We start from the raw sequence: 19,808 nt of genomic DNA, 5'->3' as shown, positions 1-19,808 counted from the left end.
CCATGTCCAAGAATCCTCTGGGGTCGTGGGGCTCTTTCTGCACTTTTCTTGTCCCACGTCTCAAATGTAGAAATCTGAGATTTCTCCCAGCACAGAGACACCTTTGTTTTTATGCAGTATTTACATTGTTTATTATGATATTTGATAACAAAGATGCTCCAGCTTTTTTAGTGCTCCAGCAAGACCAGTTCTTTGTTTATCAATTCTTGCAGATTAGCTAGATTTGTGCAACAAAACACTACAACATGCTCTGCCAGCTCATGTGAGGAAAGACTGTATGCAACAGAGGTGCTTCATAGTAGTGCTGTTCCTCTGTGATGTCAGTGGTTTTGTGTGTTAATGCAGACACCTGTATTGGATTTCAACGTACTATGCAGCAGAAGTGCAGTCCCCTGCGATGTGTTCAAATAGTTCTGTGTGGGTCTTGCAGCGGGAGGGAGGCCCACAGCAGCAGCTGCTTTGTGGCTATCGATGTGGAGGGCTTGTCTGGTGGGACATACTTCCCAGTACCTGGCAAGCCGCAGGGCTGCTCATCTTCGGAAATAAGCTATGTGAGAGGTCTGGTGTTACCTGCCCACAAGGAAAGTGCTGCTAACTGGAAGTCTTGGGCTAAGCATGTCTGTAGGTTTACCTGCACCATACAAGCAGTTGTACTGGCAGAGTCCTGTGGAGAAACTGTGCTATTTACTGCCAGACAGAGAAAGTTTTTCCATCAAGATTGCTGCTTGACCTTCCTGAAATGCAGCAGGACTCTTTTGGGTTTTTGCTGATGTGATCCTTACCAGGATGTTATTTTTGTACAGTCCTAACTGATGGAAGTGAGCTGGCAAGAGCTCTCAGATGTACGGCAGCCTTGTAACCACTGAGTAAATCTTATGCATGCCTCGAGTTGTGGCTTTGCTTGCGGGGTGCATAGCTGCAAACCCTTATCCTGTAAGATTCTTCCTTAGCTGGTTAGTTAAAATGCAGAGAGGAGATAAATGCTAGTACCTAGCTGAGACATTGATTTAGAAAATGATCTTTCATGCTGCATGTTACTTTTCCCAAAGAATTCCTTCTTTACAAAGGACTTCTCATCGTGAAGAATTTCAGAGGTTTTATGTTTATGCCTTTTTTAACCTGTTTTATTTCCCTTCCTTAGATAAAGCTACGCTCTGGTGAGACAGGATATTTCTTATTAAAGTAGTCTTTGCACAAATAGAATGATGAGACTCCAGCCAGGGCTAATCTCATGTTGGTACGCAGTTGCGTGAGATGCAAACGTTTTAACCAGTGCAGTGAGATGGCTCTTTAGGGCTTATGTAAGGGTTCAGGGTTAGTCTTAGTCTTCACGCTTTTTGTGTATGTTAATGTTGTGGTTTAACCCAAGCTAGCAATACAACCACAATAGCTGCTCGCTCATCCCTTGCCCCCCGTTTCCCCAATAGAGTAGAGAATCAAAAGGGAAGGGAGAAACTGGGATTGAGATAAACACAGTTTAATAAAATAACGAAATACTAATACAGTACTAGTAAAACATATATATAAAATAGAAATAAAAGATAGCCAAGGCAATTCTTCATGGCTGTGCCACAGAGCGAGTGAGAGGACAAGAGCAGCAACCCAAAAGGTCCCAACTCCCATCTCCCCTTAAATACAAAGTATGACACTAATGGGATGGAATACTCTTATTGATCAGTCTAGATGTCAATCAAGCTCTGCCCCATCCATGTCCCCCCTCCCAGGTGCCTCACACCTGTGAGCAGAGTGCTCAGAGCGTCCTTGGCTCTCAGACCAGAGCAATTAAAAACATCATCTCTGTGCTGGGGTGTTATCTTCTTGTTCTCTAACCAAGTCCAAATAATGAGTGTGCTAACTATGAAAAAGAAAGGTTTTGAACTGCACGAAGAAAATTAACCCTTTTTCAGTCAAACCAGCACAGTTAATCAAGCAGACTTGTAATACTGTAATACAAAGGAGGCTGGGCTAATGATGCTGCTTTTTTTTCCAAGTTGTTTTTCTTTAGTCTCTATACCTACTTGTCAGAGCCTCAATTCTTCCATGGGAACTGAGCAGTATTCTTCTAAAACATAGAGTTGCCGTGTGAGTTATTAATTTGTAGCATATACCAGGTCATTCTCACGTCATCTTTTCTCTCTCCCCTCCTCCTTCCCTCTCATGTTCTCTTTGTCCTCTCCCTTTCACTAGAAGAGCCTGTAATTCCTCTTGCTGTCCTGAGTCATGTTATGTATCAGTAAGGGAATCTCATAAAACTGATTCCGGTCTTTCCCCTGGGGAAGAAGCTGTTGGGCTGAGGACCTTCACCTTAATAGGACCAGTCACCCTGCCTCATCTTGCTTTGCGGCCATGTCCAGTTCCCAAAGGGGCTGTCAGTCAGAGCATCTCTAGGTGAATTGCTCACTGCGTGATGCTTGGCTGGCCTCTGCTTTACTGTCAGGAAGCCAGGGCACAGTGCAACCATTGGCCTGGTGCTAGCTGAGTTTCTTGCAGGCAGCTTTGTGAGACCACCACTGCTAATCTGTAATCAGCATTATGTGCTTCTTGTGGCAGACTGCTTTGATGCCAAGCTGAGGGGAGTGGTGATTCAGTCATTGATTAATGCAGTTGAAACTCCTCACCCCAGCTGCTCAGGGAGGATACAGCTTGCCAGATATCAGCTTTTCAAATTAAAAGGAAAGTTTACTCCTTTTGTGATAACTGTGGGTTTTGGAGGTAATGGAGTTGGTGTGGGTTCAAATAACTGAGCAGCTATCCCTGCTTTTCAGAGTCTGTTAGCAGATGCAGCAATATCTCAGGTTGTCCTTCAGGCCACATCAGCATCTACCTCCATGCCCCAGTGGGATCTCTGCTGCTAATAACAAGGGAGTTTGGTTTTCATAGCTGTTCCAGTAATTCTGCTGAGACAGTGATTTCTGTAGTGTGTGTCCCTCTCTGTTACGGGTTGAACCAGAATCAATGATTTGTTTCATAGGCTAGTAGAAAATCCATGTTTGCTCCCACCTCAGGATGTACTTGTATTGTGACACCTCTTTAGTTAAGCAGTTTCTTGCTAAGAGTAATTTAAAACTGTTGCCCACAAAGCAACGTGGTTGCTTGAACCTGAACTTCAGGTCCAAGTGTGTCCCAAAAGACAAGTATGCTTTGATACTTCATGGGGAACCTGTAGGAGGTGAGTTAAATGGGTCCCATTCTAGCTGACCTCAGCTCAGCCTGTTTTGGGACTCTCAGTAGAGGAGCTGAAATCATAGATCATCTGTAGTACTTGTTGCTTGGCAAATGTGGCTGCGATACCTTCATGGTAGCTCCCCAGGACTGTGCTGCAAGCCTGCTTCTGTGGCTCAGCAGAGCTTATCAGAAACTTCCTGCTATGTTATCACCACTTTGGACTGAAGAGAATACCTTCTTGTTTGTGGAAGATGTTATTCACAAAATCAGGCTAATTCTCTGGTGCCTGATTTGGTAATAATAGTAATAGGTTGCAAAGGAGGCCCTGGGGGAACTTCTCAAATTGCAGCAGGTGAATGGAATAGCCTGTACTTGTGCTCCCAATGTTGTCATTGTTCACCATCACCTTTTGCTGCTGGTAACTGCAGCAGAAGATGTAGTAGTGGGTAGTATAGGACATGGTTCAGCCTTTTTTACTACTTTAGTATATCATACTTTCAAAAAGAAATACATTTCTTGCTATATTGATAGCAACTGTCCTTGCAAACCGAGGATGCAGCTCTTGGCCTTTGGGGAGGCTGTTGTAGGAGGGAACAGACCTGGAAATAATTGAATCTTAGCTGGTTGTTTGTCTTGAGCTGGTAGTTTATTGTCCCCAGACTCATTTGTCAAAAAATGGAAAATGGTACCATGATGTAGAAATTAACTGTATTTTAGAAAACGTTAAATAAAATAGTTTTTTTTAAATGAAGTGTTGCAATATTTAACGTGATTATTCATGACTCACTTAGAATTTGGAAGCATCAGTGACAACGTGAAACTCAAATCTGATTATCCTGCCAGATGTTTAATTATTAAAAAATTGTTTTTTCTTAAGAGCAAGTTCTTCCGTCAAGAAAGGTGGAAATCTTTTGCGGTAGTTGCAGTTAATGAACCATATCTTGACTTTTGACTCAGGTAATACATTTTTCTTTTCGGGTGCTGGGAATCATTTTCTCTACATTGTCACAGAAAAACGTGGCATGTGGCCTGTCAGTTTAGGGACAATTTACACTGTATTGCAATACATCATCAGCTGTGAAGGGGTACCCAGGAATATGTTTATATTATTCTAAATGTACATCAGCATTAGCTTTGAGGAAAGAATCAAGGAGCCCAAACAAGAGCCTGTCCTGTAACTGCTCTTCTGTTATTTGTGCAAGTGATTTTGGTGACTGACACCAGCATAAAACTGGATTCAGATGCAGCGTGAATTGTGTCCCTATGTCACTCAACATACGAAAAGGCTGACCAAAGTTTCATCCCAGTATGCTAGACATAGGTTTCAAATACTCTTTTAGTTAAATAAAACTACAAATCCTGCATTATATGACTTGACTGTCTCTTGTAGCCTTCATTTTTGAGGGAAGATGAGATTAAACAAGTACTTTGACCAAAACTCCAGTATAACTTCATTGTAATTGCTACTTTGTTAATTTTTCAGAAATATTTCAGGAGGACATTGATGCACGATCATGAGGTTTCACTATAGAGATGGTTTATGTAGCTTCCTTCTAGAAAGATGTGAAAAAAACCCAGGCTTTTATTTCCTTATGTAATTAACTGATATTAAAGTAATATTTTATCCTATCATGTTGCAGAAATTACTCTTTCCAACATTTCTTTATTTACTAAAATGCTGAGGGGTTTTGTATGACTGAACATCTGTATAGTCAATAGAGGGGTACTAAGAGAGTTCTCTGTGTTGAATGGTTCTGCTATAAAACCTGCCAAAACTGGAAACAAAGGAGAGGTGGATTTATTTTGTGTACTCTCTTTGGATACATCATTGTTGTCCATATGAGTTCCTAATGACTTTCAATTTTTTTTTTTCTCCTTCATATCCCTATGGTGTAAAAAAGCCAAACAAAACCCAGAGGGCTGAATTGTTTTCTTGTCGAAAATGTAAATGAGTTGCTTGCATCCTACAAATAAGACTCCAGTCCTTCCTTCAGTTCAGCAGCAAAAGAATCATAGAATGTCCTGGGTTGGAAGGGACCCACAAGGATCATCAAGTCCAGCTCCTGTCACCATGTGTCTGAGGGCGTTGTCCAGTCTCTTCTTGAACACTGTCAGGCCTGGGGCTGTGACACCTCCCTGGGGAGCCTGTTCAGTGCTTCACCATGCACTGCTGATGTTCTAGAGGTGTAGCTGTTCTCCAGTTATGACAAATTGAGACACTGACACATGCTTGGTAACTGTACAAAGAAAAAAAGGGCTTTTTAAGAAAAAAAGAAAAAAGTAGTAGAAACTGAAATCCTGAATCGTGCTTCAGAAATAACTCAACTGCTTTCAGTCATTCTGCTTTTGACTGCTTCAGAGAAGTCAGAAGGCCAGGGAATTGTACAGAAGGCAGAGTTAAAAAGCTATTCACAAAGTTTCTTCCAAATCCTATTAGATGAGAGCCATCTTATCCTTTGAAACTTGATACTTAAAATCTTAGGTGTTTCTTTGTGTCAACGTTTGGTTTGTTGTGTTGTTTTGTTGTATTTTTTTTTAAGCCACTTTGTGTTCTGGTTATTCTTGTTATTCACTAACTATGCAGTTTTATAACCCTGCTGGATTTCTGTCCAGAGGTGGTTGTTTAGATTTTCTTTAACTTCTTGGTGAATTCCTGGAAAAATTGTTGATGCTCTTTTTCTAATCAAAAAAAAAAAAAAAAAAAAAATTCACGTGAGAGAAAAGTATCTGCCATTCAGATGGTTGACCCCATCATATTACACAATTCATAACTTTAAAGATTTTTATTTTTATACCCTTTTGGAAGGCCATTCTTGGACCACCTTTCTCTTATGTTGGGTATGTTCTAATATTCAGCCTAAATTTACCAATGACTGCTTTACGTGCACACATTTACTGTGCCGATGTTACACTTCAAAGTTTTTGTTGCTTCTCTCAGCCTTCACTTTGCTGTAAGCCAAACCCTTAATATCCTTGTATGAGGTAGAAATCTGGTACCTTGATTATCTTCCAGTTTCCTGTGTTTTCCTGTAATCCCTGGTGTGTGAGGGACCAGATACTGCCGGGCTGGAACCAGAGCAGGTATTTGCCTTCCCCTGTGGACAGAGCTGGGTCTCTTTCTTCCATCGCAGCCCAGCACTGACAGCAGAATTCCTTAGTGATCCCCTGAATAAATGACCTTGTACCCTGTGTTACTTCATTACATTTCTGGTTTGCTCCTTCTCAGCATGCAGTTTTCCTTTTGGTGATTCCATCTTTTGCCTTGCAGCACCGTGTCCAAATTTTGTGTCAGGAGCAGATTTCACTAATACCTTTTATGACAAGATCATCAATGCTAATGTTAATTGAAATTTGTTTTTATCATCCAATATTTTCCACTCTTTTGGTTCATTTGTTTTCTGTTCTCCTGTTATTGTGTCAAAAGGAAAAATTGCCAGTTTGGTTCCACCGAACCATTTAATTGGACGTTTCTCTGTGTTCCCTCTTGTTAACTCCTCAGAGATAAACATTTTGTACTTTCCTCAGTGCATCAAAACTCGTGTACAGTAGCTTTGATAACTGTCAGTTCCCTAAGTCTTCTGGTTTTACGGTCTCTGAAAAACACTTGAAGATACTTCAAGGGCTTGTCTGGGCTGCTGAAGTTTGTATACTGCACCTGAGATCAAAACGAAACATGGAGGAAGCCCGTGTTAGTGTCATACAGCTTTCCATTGCCACAGGTAAAATAAGATTTTGGTAAAGTAACAGTTTGCTTCAGCGTCAGTCCTCTGCTGTGAATTGTAAATTGTATTTTAACTGGTTGTCCAGTGGTCAGGAGGGAGTTACACACACAAAATATGAAAATATATATATATATATATATATGCATATATAAAGCTTTATATATTTACCTATAAAACAGATGCATATATAAAAAATGTGTGTAGATCTATATAAAATGATACAGTAAACCATGGTTAAGCCTTCAAAGGGCTGAATGTAATTTTAGGACTGTATAAATGTAACTACTCCTACATTTTGACACCCTTGAGGTGAACTTTTTTAGAAGAATCTGTACCTTGAAATTTCAAAATACAACCCACACTACATTTGTTACTGCGTTTGCTACCACTAGGTCCTCAAGGAGCAGCAACAGCTAATGCTGTGACTGTTGCATTGCAGGCTGGGGTTATAATGCACTTGAAGTAAGTAAAAATAGGAAGCTCTGATGACAGAAGGAATGAGTAATAAGATATGAAAAGAATTGTTGTGATTTTTGTTTTGATATTTTGCTTTTGAGATGGAAGGAGTGGAGGCTGCTTGGGACAGCAATAAGGGAGGTCACAGGAGGTATCTGCTAGTGGTGGAACAACTGTTCCAGAAGGAACTTTTCGAAGAAATATCAGCACAGGGTTGGTTTTTTTTGTGTTGCTTTACAGTTTTCTTCTTCTGTCCTCACACCCTGGAAACCAACTGAGCTCAGCTTTATCTTGTGCTCAGCTTGTCTTTTGAGGGTTTTCTGGTAACCATGGGAGTTTGAAAGAGCCTTGGCTTGAAATCCTGGTCTTCTGGCACTCGGTGGGTTCTGCTGTGCTCACTGCTGCCATGGAAGGGTAAATCGGGGGTGCGGGTTAGATCATTTAGACACAAACAGGCAAGGGGGGTAAACTGGGAATTTTTGTCTCGAGTAATAAAATGAAGCGACTCTCTCTATTACATTTCAATATTTAATGGAAGATACCAGTGAGATGAAGGTGGTAATTTTTGGTTTTGTTTTTCTGTCTGAACAGCTGATGAGCATTTTTGGCTTATCAGATACATCAGTTTGGAGAGTGAAGCTGTGGTTCATCCCACTAGCCAGTTAAGAGCTGGCAAACAGAAATTATGACATTTTTCTGGAGTTTCTCATTCTGTTTTGTCTGTGCTTCCAAGTTTTGCATCCATTCTTGGAAGTACAGCAGCAATGTTGTGTTTATTCCTACAAGATACGAGGGGGAAAAATGGAGAGTAGTGTTGGAATGCTGTAACAGAAAGCCTAGCTTGTGCTTGAAAAGGTTCCCACAGAAAACAAAAGCACAGTGGCATCTCTAACTTCAGAAGAAATCAGCACCTTCTTGGTCAGAATTACTGCTGTTACCTGACTGCTTTGAAAAATACTTTTTGCTGATCTTGGTGTAAATGAGATTCAGAATGCATCCCTGCAACCCCAAATACCACCTTCTTGTTTTAGGCTTTACAGGAAGGTCTGCATTTACCTGGTGATGATTGCTTTGATCATGCGATGCCTTTGCAGGCCAGCGCAGCTCCACCCTCTGGCACCCAGCGCTGCCCCGGAGGCGCAGAGCACGGCACCAGTGGGCTCCTCAGCCCCAACTTTGAACTGTTTTTTTTTCCTTTATTGTGTGCAACTTTACTTCTAACTTAACAAATCTCCCCTCCCCAAAGAGCAAGTAAAATTGAGATTGTTAGCTGATGTCAGTTCACATAACTTAATTCACTCTGGTGCAGCTATCTTAATTCATAACAAACTGTCAATATCACAGACAGTGTTTTTCTTCATGTTAAAATATATGGACTGCATAGTTGCAAATAAAATATCCTGATGGTCTCTTTCACTGTTTGGTCGAACAAAATCTGCATTGTGATAACTTAATGTAGAATAAAAATATATAATATAAAAAGCAGGTGTGTTTTACTGAGAAAGTATCTATTGTCTTTGCAGGGATTAGAGCGACTTGGATTCAGCTTGCTCTACAAGATCTGGCTGTAGAAATATTGAAATGCTAAATTTTAGGGAAATACAATTTCGATGTGTTAGGTCCTCTATGACAAATCCTGATACATGCATTAAGGACACCATGGGAATTTTTTTTTTAAGTGACTGACAGTGATAATATCCTCCAGAACAGGGTGGGAAGTAATAACATCCATCCCTACATAGTGTATGGGAGCCTCAACTAAACGGGCAGGTGACATAGTACCTGGAATAAGAAAAGTACCAAGAATAAGAAAAGCCCTCATGAAAGTCTTCTCAAAAATTGGAGAAGAGGGAAATCATCCAAATAGGAGGAAGTTAGAAGCACAGAGGCAGCCAAAAAGTATAGAGGACAGAGAATTGCAAGTGAGAATGATTGCAAGAAATAAGAATTTGAGTAGTGTGAATTTTTTGGAAGGAGAAAAGGTGGAGTCACCAGGCTGTTTGGACAGGACATGACTTCTCAGGTCTCTGAGCATTTCTGGCATCTGGATTACGCTGCATCCCAGGCAGGTCCACATGCGGTAAGCTCATGGCAAGTGCAACAAGGCTGGAGTGCAGGCAGGACATCCGTCCCCTTGGCCATAGAGTTGTGGTTGTTGTTCTGGCTCCTGGAACGGTTTTATCCCACACCAGGGATTACAGGGAGCGAGTTGTTCAGTGAGCAAAGCCAGGTGATGGGAGAGCGTAACCTACGGGATGTGAGCGCTCCCAGACAAAACTGGAAAGGTGGTAGGTCTCTTGGGTAACAGAAGACTTAAAAAAAGTTTTGTCATTCCAGGGATTATTTTTTTTTAAGTGGTAGTTATTAGATAAAAAATAATGGATATCAATAATTTACTTTTTTTTGTTGTTGTTGTTATTACACCCATAATGAGAGAAGATATTTGGCTGGTAGACAACATCTTGCTTTCTCCAACAAGACAGTTTGATATGAGAGGTCAGATAGTTGTTCCCAGCACTGAAAATGAATGTGTTGCCCATCTATGTGCCTCCAGAAATTGGCAGCACAAATTCCCAGTGGCCCGGCTGTGCACTTCACTTCTTTAAATCGTGTTTCACTAATGTTGTTCTACATGTGATGCTCCAAGTGGCTGCTCTGAGTGCAGGCAAAGTGAGAAGCAGTTTACTGTGGGGAGCATGTTTGCATTACATATGCAAATATGTACCTAAGTATACAAAAATCTATGTGTATATACAAATATACTTAGCCTTACAGACTGTGGGTGTTGGGTTTGGGTTTTTTTGTTTGTTTGGTGGTGTTTTGTGGCTTTGTTGTTGTTGTTTGTTTGGTTTAGATCACCCTCTTTCAGTGTCTGAACCCTTTGCTTTAGTGGGCCTTTTTTTGTAGGACCTATGCCCCTATGTGTGTTTTCAAAACAATACAAGTCATTCCTATTACCCTTTCCCTAGCAGGGCTATTTCCTGGTATTCAAAGCAAGACTGTAAAGGTGGGATTCTGTTGTTTGTCAGAATATCACCCAGAGAGTATGGAAATGTCAGTTCTTGAGTAGGTGTCCCTTGAGATGCTAAATGGAAGAACCTTTTGTCTTTCCCTGCTGTGTGCAGCTGTTCCTTGTGAGCATTGTATGAAGTAGTCACACTTGAATGACTTAGGTAGGTATTTGCAGTAATCTCTTTTTTTTTTTTCATAGCCTTTTTCTTGGGCATGTGTAGGTAGGTCTGCTGGCAATCTGTTGTGTGAGATTATAGCAGCCAGTGTGAACATACTTACAATTGTGTTTGAACACACATGTATTTGTAGCAAATGTTGCTTGTAGAGAACAAAGGAAGGTCAAGGAATCAGCTGGTCATTTAATACCCTCATAAACAGTAGCATGCATGAACAAATAAACCCAAAAAGGCTTTAATGGCTGTTAAAGGTATAGAGGTTGGACTATGAGTTGTTTGTCCTCAAACAAAAGATAATAAAATTAGTTCAAGCAAACCTGATCCTGTGTGCCTGCTGTGTGGATGTAACTCTTGGTTTGACTCTTTTTTTTTTTTAAAAAAAAAGCACCAGAATTTGGGTGGGGTTTTTTTTTCAGTAGTGTCAAAAGATTAATGCAAGCAAAATGAAACTCTTACGTAGCAGTTATAAAAAATAAGAAATATGAAAGAGCTACAGCAAAAGAAGCTCTGTAAAGAAAATGGCTTAGGAAGATGACAGCCTCAGCTGGAAATCATGGCAGGCATCTCTGCACGGCATTTATGCCCTCGTTAGGTGAGATGATGAGTAGCTGGTTGCTCTGTCACTACAGCTCCTAGAAAATACTCGGTGTGAGGTGAAGGGGATGGGGCTTTCACGTGCTCCCCTGGGTGGCAGGTACCCAGTGACAGCCCTCAGGTTTTGTTTCCATGGTTTTCTCTACCTGCTTGGAGTGTGGGGCTGGTCAGCTGAGACAATTCAGGGAAGAACATGAATAAAAAAAAGAAGGACAAAAAAAATCTTCGGGCAGAGCCAAATCAAAATATTTCTTGAAGAGAAACCGTAAGGCTATATGTACATTTGTGTATATGTAGTTTTTCATTTAACAATATAAGAATGTAAAAATCACTATAAAATATTTTTAAAAGCAATTTTGTAGTAGACTAATAATCAAAATACCCAGAAAGCAGTTACAAAGCTGATTTGTTACTAAATAAATGTGAGTGAGCAAGTTAAAAACCCACACTGAGATGACCTGGTCTGTCATATTAAGTACATTCAGGTTTAACTCAGATTTGTTTGCCGTTGTGGACACAGAAGTTGAGTCAATTTAAAACCGAAACAAAACCCAAGCCTGTACCTTCATTGTACTTGAATCTTGTGAAACGAATATTTGATACCTCCTTCTATTTCATTTACTGTTCTCATGGACATATGTGGAAAACAAGTGCTAATTTTCGGATACTTGAAACATGGCATTTGGATACCAACAAGGCCACTCACATTTCTGTTGGAGTTCTGTGAGCTTGCAGAAGCTCAGGATTCTCTCCGAGATTCACCTAGGTGAGTGGGTGTGTTTAAAGGCAGGTCGCTACTGGTTGTCTTCTACACTGAGATTTCTGGGGCTTTAAAATGTGAGATTGAAAATGGTCCTACCTTTGGGTCTCCACCTGCTCTCTCCTAAGAGCGTTCTTTTTCCCTATGGTGGACACACTCCTTTAGGAAAAACATACCCTAGTTTAATTCAGCTGTTCGAGAGCATAATTGTGGGGTTTGGGATTTTTAATTTATATCTGCTAGGCTTTTTATTATGCACGTGCAGAAGGCTGTGCTGCTATGTAGGGAAGGTATAGCATGTCTCAAATGTAGCCATGTGAGATAAATTAGTGAGTTTTATTGCTTTAGAATCATAGAATGTCCAGAGTTGGAAAGGACCCACAAGGATCATTAAGTCTAACTTGTGCAACCCCACAGTTCACACCATGTGTCTTAAGGCATTGTCCAGTCTCTTCTTGAACACTCTCAGGCCTGGGGCTGTGACACCTCCCTGGGGAGCCTGTTCAGTGCTTCAGCACCCTCTGGGGGAAGAACCTTTTCCCGATGTCTAACCTAAACCTCCCTTGGCACATCTTCCTGACATTCCCTCGGGTTCTGTCGCAGGTCACTGAAGAGGAGAGTTCAATGCCTGCCCCTCCCCCTCCTCTTGTGAGAAAGCTGTAGACAGTGATGAAATCTCCTCTTAAGTCTCCTCTTCCCCAGGGTGAACAAACCCGGTGACTTTAGCCACTCCTTTATATCCTCTGGCACCCAGAACTACATACAGCGCTCCAGGTGAGGCCCCACCAGTGCAGAGCAGGAAAAGTGTGCACCTTCTAGAAAGAATGAGAATGCATTTGTGAAAAATGAGTAATCCTGCAGCTCCACACCTATTGATCAAGTTCTTTCACAAGCTAGAGAAAATAGTTGTAAATACTGTCATCCGGTTACAATTTTTGTTTCCCCTCAGTATTTTTGTTATTATTTTTTTTTTAATCCTTGCACAGCTAAGGACTATTCTGTTGTGTTCTGCTATGAATAATGAACTTGCTGCATAGGTATTCGAGGGGAGTAAAGATGTTAGTGAATTTGGGGTGAGGGGAGATGTAATTTTTTCTAGTAGTAAATATGTTTGAGGAATTTTTATTCCTGTGCATCAGGAAAGGGGAAACAGCCATCTGCAAGTTTTTTCCTTGTACAGCATTATAATTGTGTTGGATTAGTAGGCCACCACAGAAGTTTGGAAAGGTCTTTTTGGCCCATGGCAAGGAGTTGTCCCATATTGCCCTACAAAAGGTTACTTTGCCCTGGAGTTTTCTGACTGGATGTTAATGGTATTGTTTACTACTCACTTTTCATCTTAACAGCCAAAATTACCTTTTTTTTGTTGCAAGAGAGTACCTTCTCGTTGATTCACTCAAGTTGAGGAGAGTTGAACAGGACAGGCTTTGTCTGCACTGATTTGGGAAATAATGGAGATTGTTACCTGTTGTTTATTTGGGGCTTGCTTGTTTGTTTGTTTGTTTTTCACTGTCATATATGCAGCCTTGTAGGTGTCTGCATTTCAGGAGAAATTGCCAGAGGCTGTTGCAGTGTTATGTGATTACATTTGAAGTCAATTGAAGCACAAGCTGCCGTGGTCCCCAACCTTTCCATTTGCCCTCGCTAGCTACCAATACTGTTGCAAGCACTGTGATCCAGTTCAGGCGCCCAGTCTGGCTGAAAATACATCTTTATGTGGAGTTTTCAGCTTTGTTGGCTCCCAGACCAGCTCACTGGAGAACTGCATGGATGCCAATATATCTAAAAGGCTTATTTAATTCAAGAGTGAGCTGGTGTTCTGTTCAATTGGGGAACTGATAAATCTGAAGATGAGTGGAAGTCTCATAGTTTCAGTGCAGTGCTGTTTCATCTGTATCCTGATATTTCTCTCAATTTCCTGGATAGAACAAGCTTGTGCTTGTAGCAGTAGCTTGAGATAGTAAAAATTCCTGATGAATTAGAAAAAATGCTACCCAGAATTTGTTGCTTTTTTTGGTCCTTCCAGCAAAGCAGAGAATGAAATAAAAGGAAATGTATCTTTATAAATTGCGTAGTTGACATGCAATGTGTATTGGAAAACATCTGGGAATATGAATTCTATTCAAATAGACTAAGAAAAAAGTGAAGCTGAAAATCAGTTGAAAGCTGTATCTTAATACAAAATGTTATACCAAAGAATGAATAGTGGGACTTGGTTTTAGACTAAAAGATTTTATGCTAGTTATTTGACAGGTTCAGTAGCATTTCAGTTGGGATTTTGGATTTGTGATTTGTTATTCCAAACTGACCATAAGATGTGGTATGCGTTTGTTTGGTTGGGTTTTTGATATTTCAAGAAAACTGATACACTAGTAAATAGCCTGTATTCCTGTAAAGACACTTTGGTTTTTAGGGGCAGATTCAAAGTGATCAGTGGTATATAGCGTGCCTAAGTTTTGCTTCTATAGTGGGCTGTTCATGAAGTTGTTCCTTAATGATTGCTTCACAAAATTTAAGACGTTGTTATTAAATCTCACCTAGGGGCTAAATAGGTGTATTTAAAGCAGAAAGCAAAGTCTTTCCTACTGTGTTTGTTGTTTTGCCTGTATTGCGTGCCAAAAAAAAAAGCTACGGTATGACCTGAGACTGCCTTGTGCCTTAAAATTTATGAGCGCTTATTAATGGAGGCCAACCACTAATAATAAATTTGTGCTGCATGTATAGCACAACAGTTCATCTCCTCTGACAACATGACTATGAATAATTTATAGATGTAGTTATCCTGAAATTTGTAGGGGTCATTAGCATTTTAATGAAAAAGATATAGCTGATGTACTAAATCTTCACTTTCTTTTTTTCTTCTCCCTCAGTTAAGCATTTCGATCTGCACTTTGGAAGCAGCTGACAGCGCGCAGTAATGTGCTGACTGGCACTATGGGCAGGCGGTACCCGGGGGCTCACTATCGGCCAAGCAGCTCATGTATGTATGCAATTGCTCTAATTTATTTGTCACTTTATTACTTTTGAAGGCTGCTATGTTTATAAATTTTGAAATAGTATTTATAAAGGATGATGACATATTCTAATCGATGCCAGCTCTCCTGTGCTTATACTCAAATTGTAAGTTTATTGATTTTTGTTTAAACTGCAAAGGTGTTTTCTAGAGCATTAAAAAGCAGCTTGTAATGTGACTTCATCAAGTCTACTGCAGTGTGCCGTGTTTTGTGTTCAAGGTCTCCAACTTCATTTATTATAGGGTTCACAGCTTAACTGCTATTCCTCTACAATGCCATCTCAAGTTTTTAGTACCAGGTACCTTCAAATTAACAAAGTACTTGAGCTTATCCTAAAATGTCACTGTATACTATGGCTTTAATTGCTTACAACTGTGGCTAACATCTCCAGTTTAGATTATTTATCTGCTTGAGTTCAACACTATTCACGTTGTTTTTTCCTCTGAATTGTCTCCTATATATTACCATATCTCTTACTGAAAGTTGTCTTCTGTGGAAGTGCAAAAGCAGCTCCTAAAATCTATGCGTGTTCCATTGAGTAAGCAGACATCTCTCATGGTAGTGTAGATGGCAGCCACCACACCATGGTGGTTCCACAGTGTGTGAAATTAGCTTCCCTGGAGAGCTGTGTGGGGCAGCATCCTGACTCCAGAAGACTCCTACTGGTCCTTGTGCACTTTCTGTTGGTCACTCGGGCTGCTGAGGAGAAGCTATGGTAGGTTAACTTGGGTATTGACTCTTATTTCTGCTATAGCAGAACAACATGATCCCATGTGACTTTTTGTATCATCAAAGGTGGCTTAAGAAGCTCTTGCTTCTGTACTGTTCTTTCTGTTCCTTTAAAGACTTCTCTAAAAGCCTTGATCTCTTGAGGCATCCAGCTCCACACGTACTTGCATTGGCTGATGCAAGCAGTAAACTGCAGCAAGAGCTCACAGCTGTGACGGGCCAGGGACTCCTAGGGTGGCTTTGCCAATCAGACAGGAGGAACTGCACAGTGAGTTCCTGTATCCAGAACTTTGTGGGATTTTTCCTAACCCCAGAGCTAATTCCTAGGAAGTAGTAAAGAGTCTTTACTCTCTGCTGCCGACTAGTCATAGGTGTCATGAAGATGTGTGTTAAAATGGTGCATTTGAGCCAATTTAGATGCTACTTTTTTAGATTTAGATACACTTTTTTTTTTTTTCCAAAGAGTTTACCTTGAATATTACTTTTGGAATATCGTCTATACTAGAATGGGGGAAATAAATGATTGTTACAGTTTTAACAGGTCTCTGGTGGTCAAGTGCTGGAGTACAGAATTGGACTGTTGTGTCTGAATCACTTGACATTAAATGTGGACACTAAGCAGCCTTTAAACCTGGCCTCTCAGTGTACTACAGGGCATGATATCCATGCCTCATACATAGGCTTGAAGCTCAGAGATTTAAAATGATCTAGTGTAGATGTAGGTAATCAAGTGTTTCTTATTCCTACTTAAAGAGGACAAGTAATGGGCATTAAATTCTTACCAGAAAAGCCTAGGATGTTTTTCCTGTTGTATAGTTGAGCAATTGCAGGCAATGAAGAACTGGAATTGTTTGCTTGGGGAAATACTGGGGTTCCCATCATCTGCCAGGGCAGAATCTCACGTTAGAATCAGTTGATGCCAGAGCTCCCTCTGAGGACAGTGATATCAGAATATCTACTTCATAATTGTTTATGCTTTTGTTCAGCCAAGTTTCCCCTTTCCTTAACCTGGCAGGATTTCTAAGCCAGGAAACTTGCTTTAGTTTTCGGTTTTGTTAGTATATGAATTGTGCAACTTCCTGGTGCCTGACATCGTGAGTACTTTGGGCATCCAACAATAATGGCATTGAAATTGCCTGGTCTTTGGGAAATGTGAATCACAATGAAATCTCTGATGGCAGATTAGACCTCAGTGAAAGTGCTGGTGAAATACATCACTTGCTTTTGGTTTTTTTGCATAAATAATAAGTAATTGCACCATCTCAGCTATTGTATTTCACATTCACTGTTGTTGCAATCTTAATATTGTACCATTAAGGACTTGGTGCAGCCTTAAGCCTTAGTCCCTGACTTTTATCTGCTGTCTGTACATATATATGTGTGTGTATATATACATGTGTGTATACATAAAGAAAGCCTGTGAGGGGAAGAATTAGGTCTGTGTGGAGTATGGCAGTTGGATCACTTCTTTGGTGGTGAGATAACATTTCATCCATTTATTATTTGACTGTTTTGTTGAATAATTTAATAAATTTAATGAATATAGTACTGTGTAGTCTTAGGAGGATAACAAAACAATTTAAATAGAAAACAGCTTATTTGAAGCCCAGTGTTAGGAAATATATTTGAAATACAGGTGTGGAAATATAAGAAACAGCAAGGTGTTTAAAATATAAATTTGAAAGCTGTGAATTTAACAGAAGTGTGCTAGTTTAGACTCTTAAAAAGTGTAATTAAAGAGCAGTGGTCTCTCTTGATTACTGACATTAAGCAAAGCAGTCTTGGGTGCAGCCTTGGCTCTGTCTAGCACTGCTTGTCCTGGCTTAACACTCCCTCATGTGCTGTTTTGTTAGTTTTCAGTTTTTGTGTACTTTCCTTCTGAAAAACACAGACAAAGGATGTACAGTCTCCAGCTACTGAGAAGCTAGGTTTTGTAAACAGACTTTTTTCATTAATTTCTCCTGAGCTTTGTTTATGTTTTTCTAATATTTGCTCATATAACCCACTTTTCTGCATTGGCTGCAGCAGCTTTCCTTGAGACACGGTCCTGTTTGTGTTGTTAGAGAGCCTCAAATTTTCTTTCATTTTGTGGCTAAAAATTTTTGTTCCATGTACAGAGTTAAAAGGGTTTTGTATGTCTGAAAAAAACTAACAGGTTGTCTATGCGTATCCTGTCCCCAGCATAATAATTTGTTTCAGTTGTAGTGTTTTGCATGATACTGAAATCTAAGCAAAGTGTTCTGGAGAAAATTAAGTTGATTCCAGTACCATTCTGCTGGCATTAAATGCTCAGAAAGGGTTTAAAAAAATAGTAAAAATAAAGTTGACACTTTAAAAACAAACAAACAAAAGCCCTGATTTTCAGAAGGCACTGGAAATGAGGAAATGCAGGAATTTGGGCAGTATTTTTTGGCACTTTTTGACCCACTTGTGCCTGGAGCTCCATGCCCAGCCCTTGCTGCCCACAGAAGATGTTGTCACATCTCCCACCTTGTGGTCATCCTCCTGATCTGTGGCAGGTAGGGGGTTGGACTTTTAATTCTTATTAAACTCTTAAGCATCTCTTATTTAAAAACAACTCAGACTAGGGTTCATATGAAATGATTTATTTCTATAATTCTGCCTACATAATTATTAGAGCTGATTGGAGTTCTATTTCAGAAATTTCTGGTCAAGGGTGAGTGATTTCCACCCCCTGCCCCCAAGCAAACCTTTTTGGGAAAATATCATTTTAATAAAATGTTCATAAATCAAGGATGAGGATGGAAGGAAATATCCCTCATGGGAAAGACACTCTTCTGGACTACGGAAGCGAGAGGTTTGAGTCTCAGTTCATCCTGATCATCTCCCATGCTAGAGCTGCTCTCGTAAATAATTCAATATACTTGAGGGCGGAGAGAGCAGGGTTGATTTTATCAACTTGGGGTTTGATTTCCCTCCAGGCACAGTCGAATTCCTGCTCGGCCTGTGTCTCTCCAGCTTCCCAAGGAGTGCCTGGCTGTGACCTCCTTTGCACTGAGGCAGTCCCCCTCTGCTGCTCTTGCAAGGAGGCTGTTGCTTAGTGAAACTGCTGGAAGGTCTTCACTTTATTGCAGTGGAATAAGGAACCAAATCTAAGAATGGTGACATAAGTACAACAAATCCCTGAAAAAATCCCAAACTTCAATCTTGCAGCCAGTGCCAGTAATTACATTGCTATTGTTAGCCAAAGATGAATTGGTGTGAGAATGTACCATGGAGTGACTCTGGGCTTGACTTGAAGCCGCTTGCAGAGTAACAGAAAACTCAGCTGAAGAGGCACCCTGACCCCCAAGGAGGAGTGTGTACACTGTGCAACTCTTGGTAGAAATGTCCCAGTAAAGTTCTACATCTGCAAAATCTTACCCTGTATCTCCTGACCTTTTCTTCTAGAGAAAGATGTCTTGGTCTAAGCAAGACTCAAACTTTAGCACTGCTCAGGTCACGCTTAGTGGGGATGGTTTTCTATGAAGCTGCCGAAAAGCTCCATGTAATTATTGCTTAGCTGAGGAGAAGACAGGAACAAAGACTATTAATGGAGTAAAATTTACAAAAGAATCCAATGACACATATGTTGCTCTCTCTGTTAACACCTCTCTTGTTTAGGTTTCTATCTTTCCTAGGAATCTGTGTGGAGACTTGCACAACTGCATTGAGGACTCTGAGGTGATCCTGGTGAAACCCCAAAACAGGAGCTGACTCAGAGCCTGCAGATAAAAAGCTTTCTTTAAGAACTGTATATTACTCTGAATGTGTATCACCACTTCTGGTTTTATTTCTTAGCATAGTCAAATAGTACCTTTGTCCCAGAACCCTGGCAGGTCCATGTCTTCTTCATGGTGAAACCAGAGGTAGAGTTCTCTAAAGCTGAAGATTTCCTGGTGACTCCGCTTGGGCTTGTGCATGTTCATGGAGAGCCACCATGGTACCAGATTTGTATCACGTGTTTGTCCCCTTTCACAGGACAGGGGACACTTTGGTGTTAAAGTGCCTTGTAAAGATCTATGAGTTTGTAGATAAGAAAAAGAGTGAAGGGTTTGGGCTAGCATGTCAAGAACTCAAAGGTTCCCTTTGAAGTTCAGACCAGCAATACCAGCTGCTTCTTTTCCACTTGTTCAGTGTCTTCTACAGCCAAGTTTGCTGCTTGTTGAAGCTGAGCCCA

The 19,808-nt window shown here is 40.5% G+C and overlaps 1 protein-coding gene across 15 annotated transcripts in view; it reads left to right on the top strand.

Annotated features, from left to right (window-relative positions):
* Nucleotides 1-19,808, top strand: part of APBB2 (amyloid beta precursor protein binding family B member 2) — a 177,137-nt gene that overhangs the window by 56,510 nt on the left and 100,819 nt on the right. For all 15 annotated transcript variants that reach the window (XM_065837829.2, XM_065837831.2, XM_071807414.1 and 12 more), the window contains one exon: nt 14,756-14,865. In XM_065837829.2, coding sequence (XP_065693901.1) covers nt 14,820-14,865 — 46 coding nt within the window. In that variant the 5' untranslated portion in view covers nt 14,756-14,819. The remainder of the gene's footprint in view (nt 1-14,755; nt 14,866-19,808) is intronic.

This window comes from Patagioenas fasciata, chromosome 4, assembly GCF_037038585.1.
Source record: "Patagioenas fasciata isolate bPatFas1 chromosome 4, bPatFas1.hap1, whole genome shotgun sequence".
NCBI classification, from domain to species: Eukaryota; Metazoa; Chordata; class Aves; order Columbiformes; family Columbidae; genus Patagioenas; species Patagioenas fasciata.
This window is presented reverse-complemented; position numbering and strand designations above follow the sequence as displayed.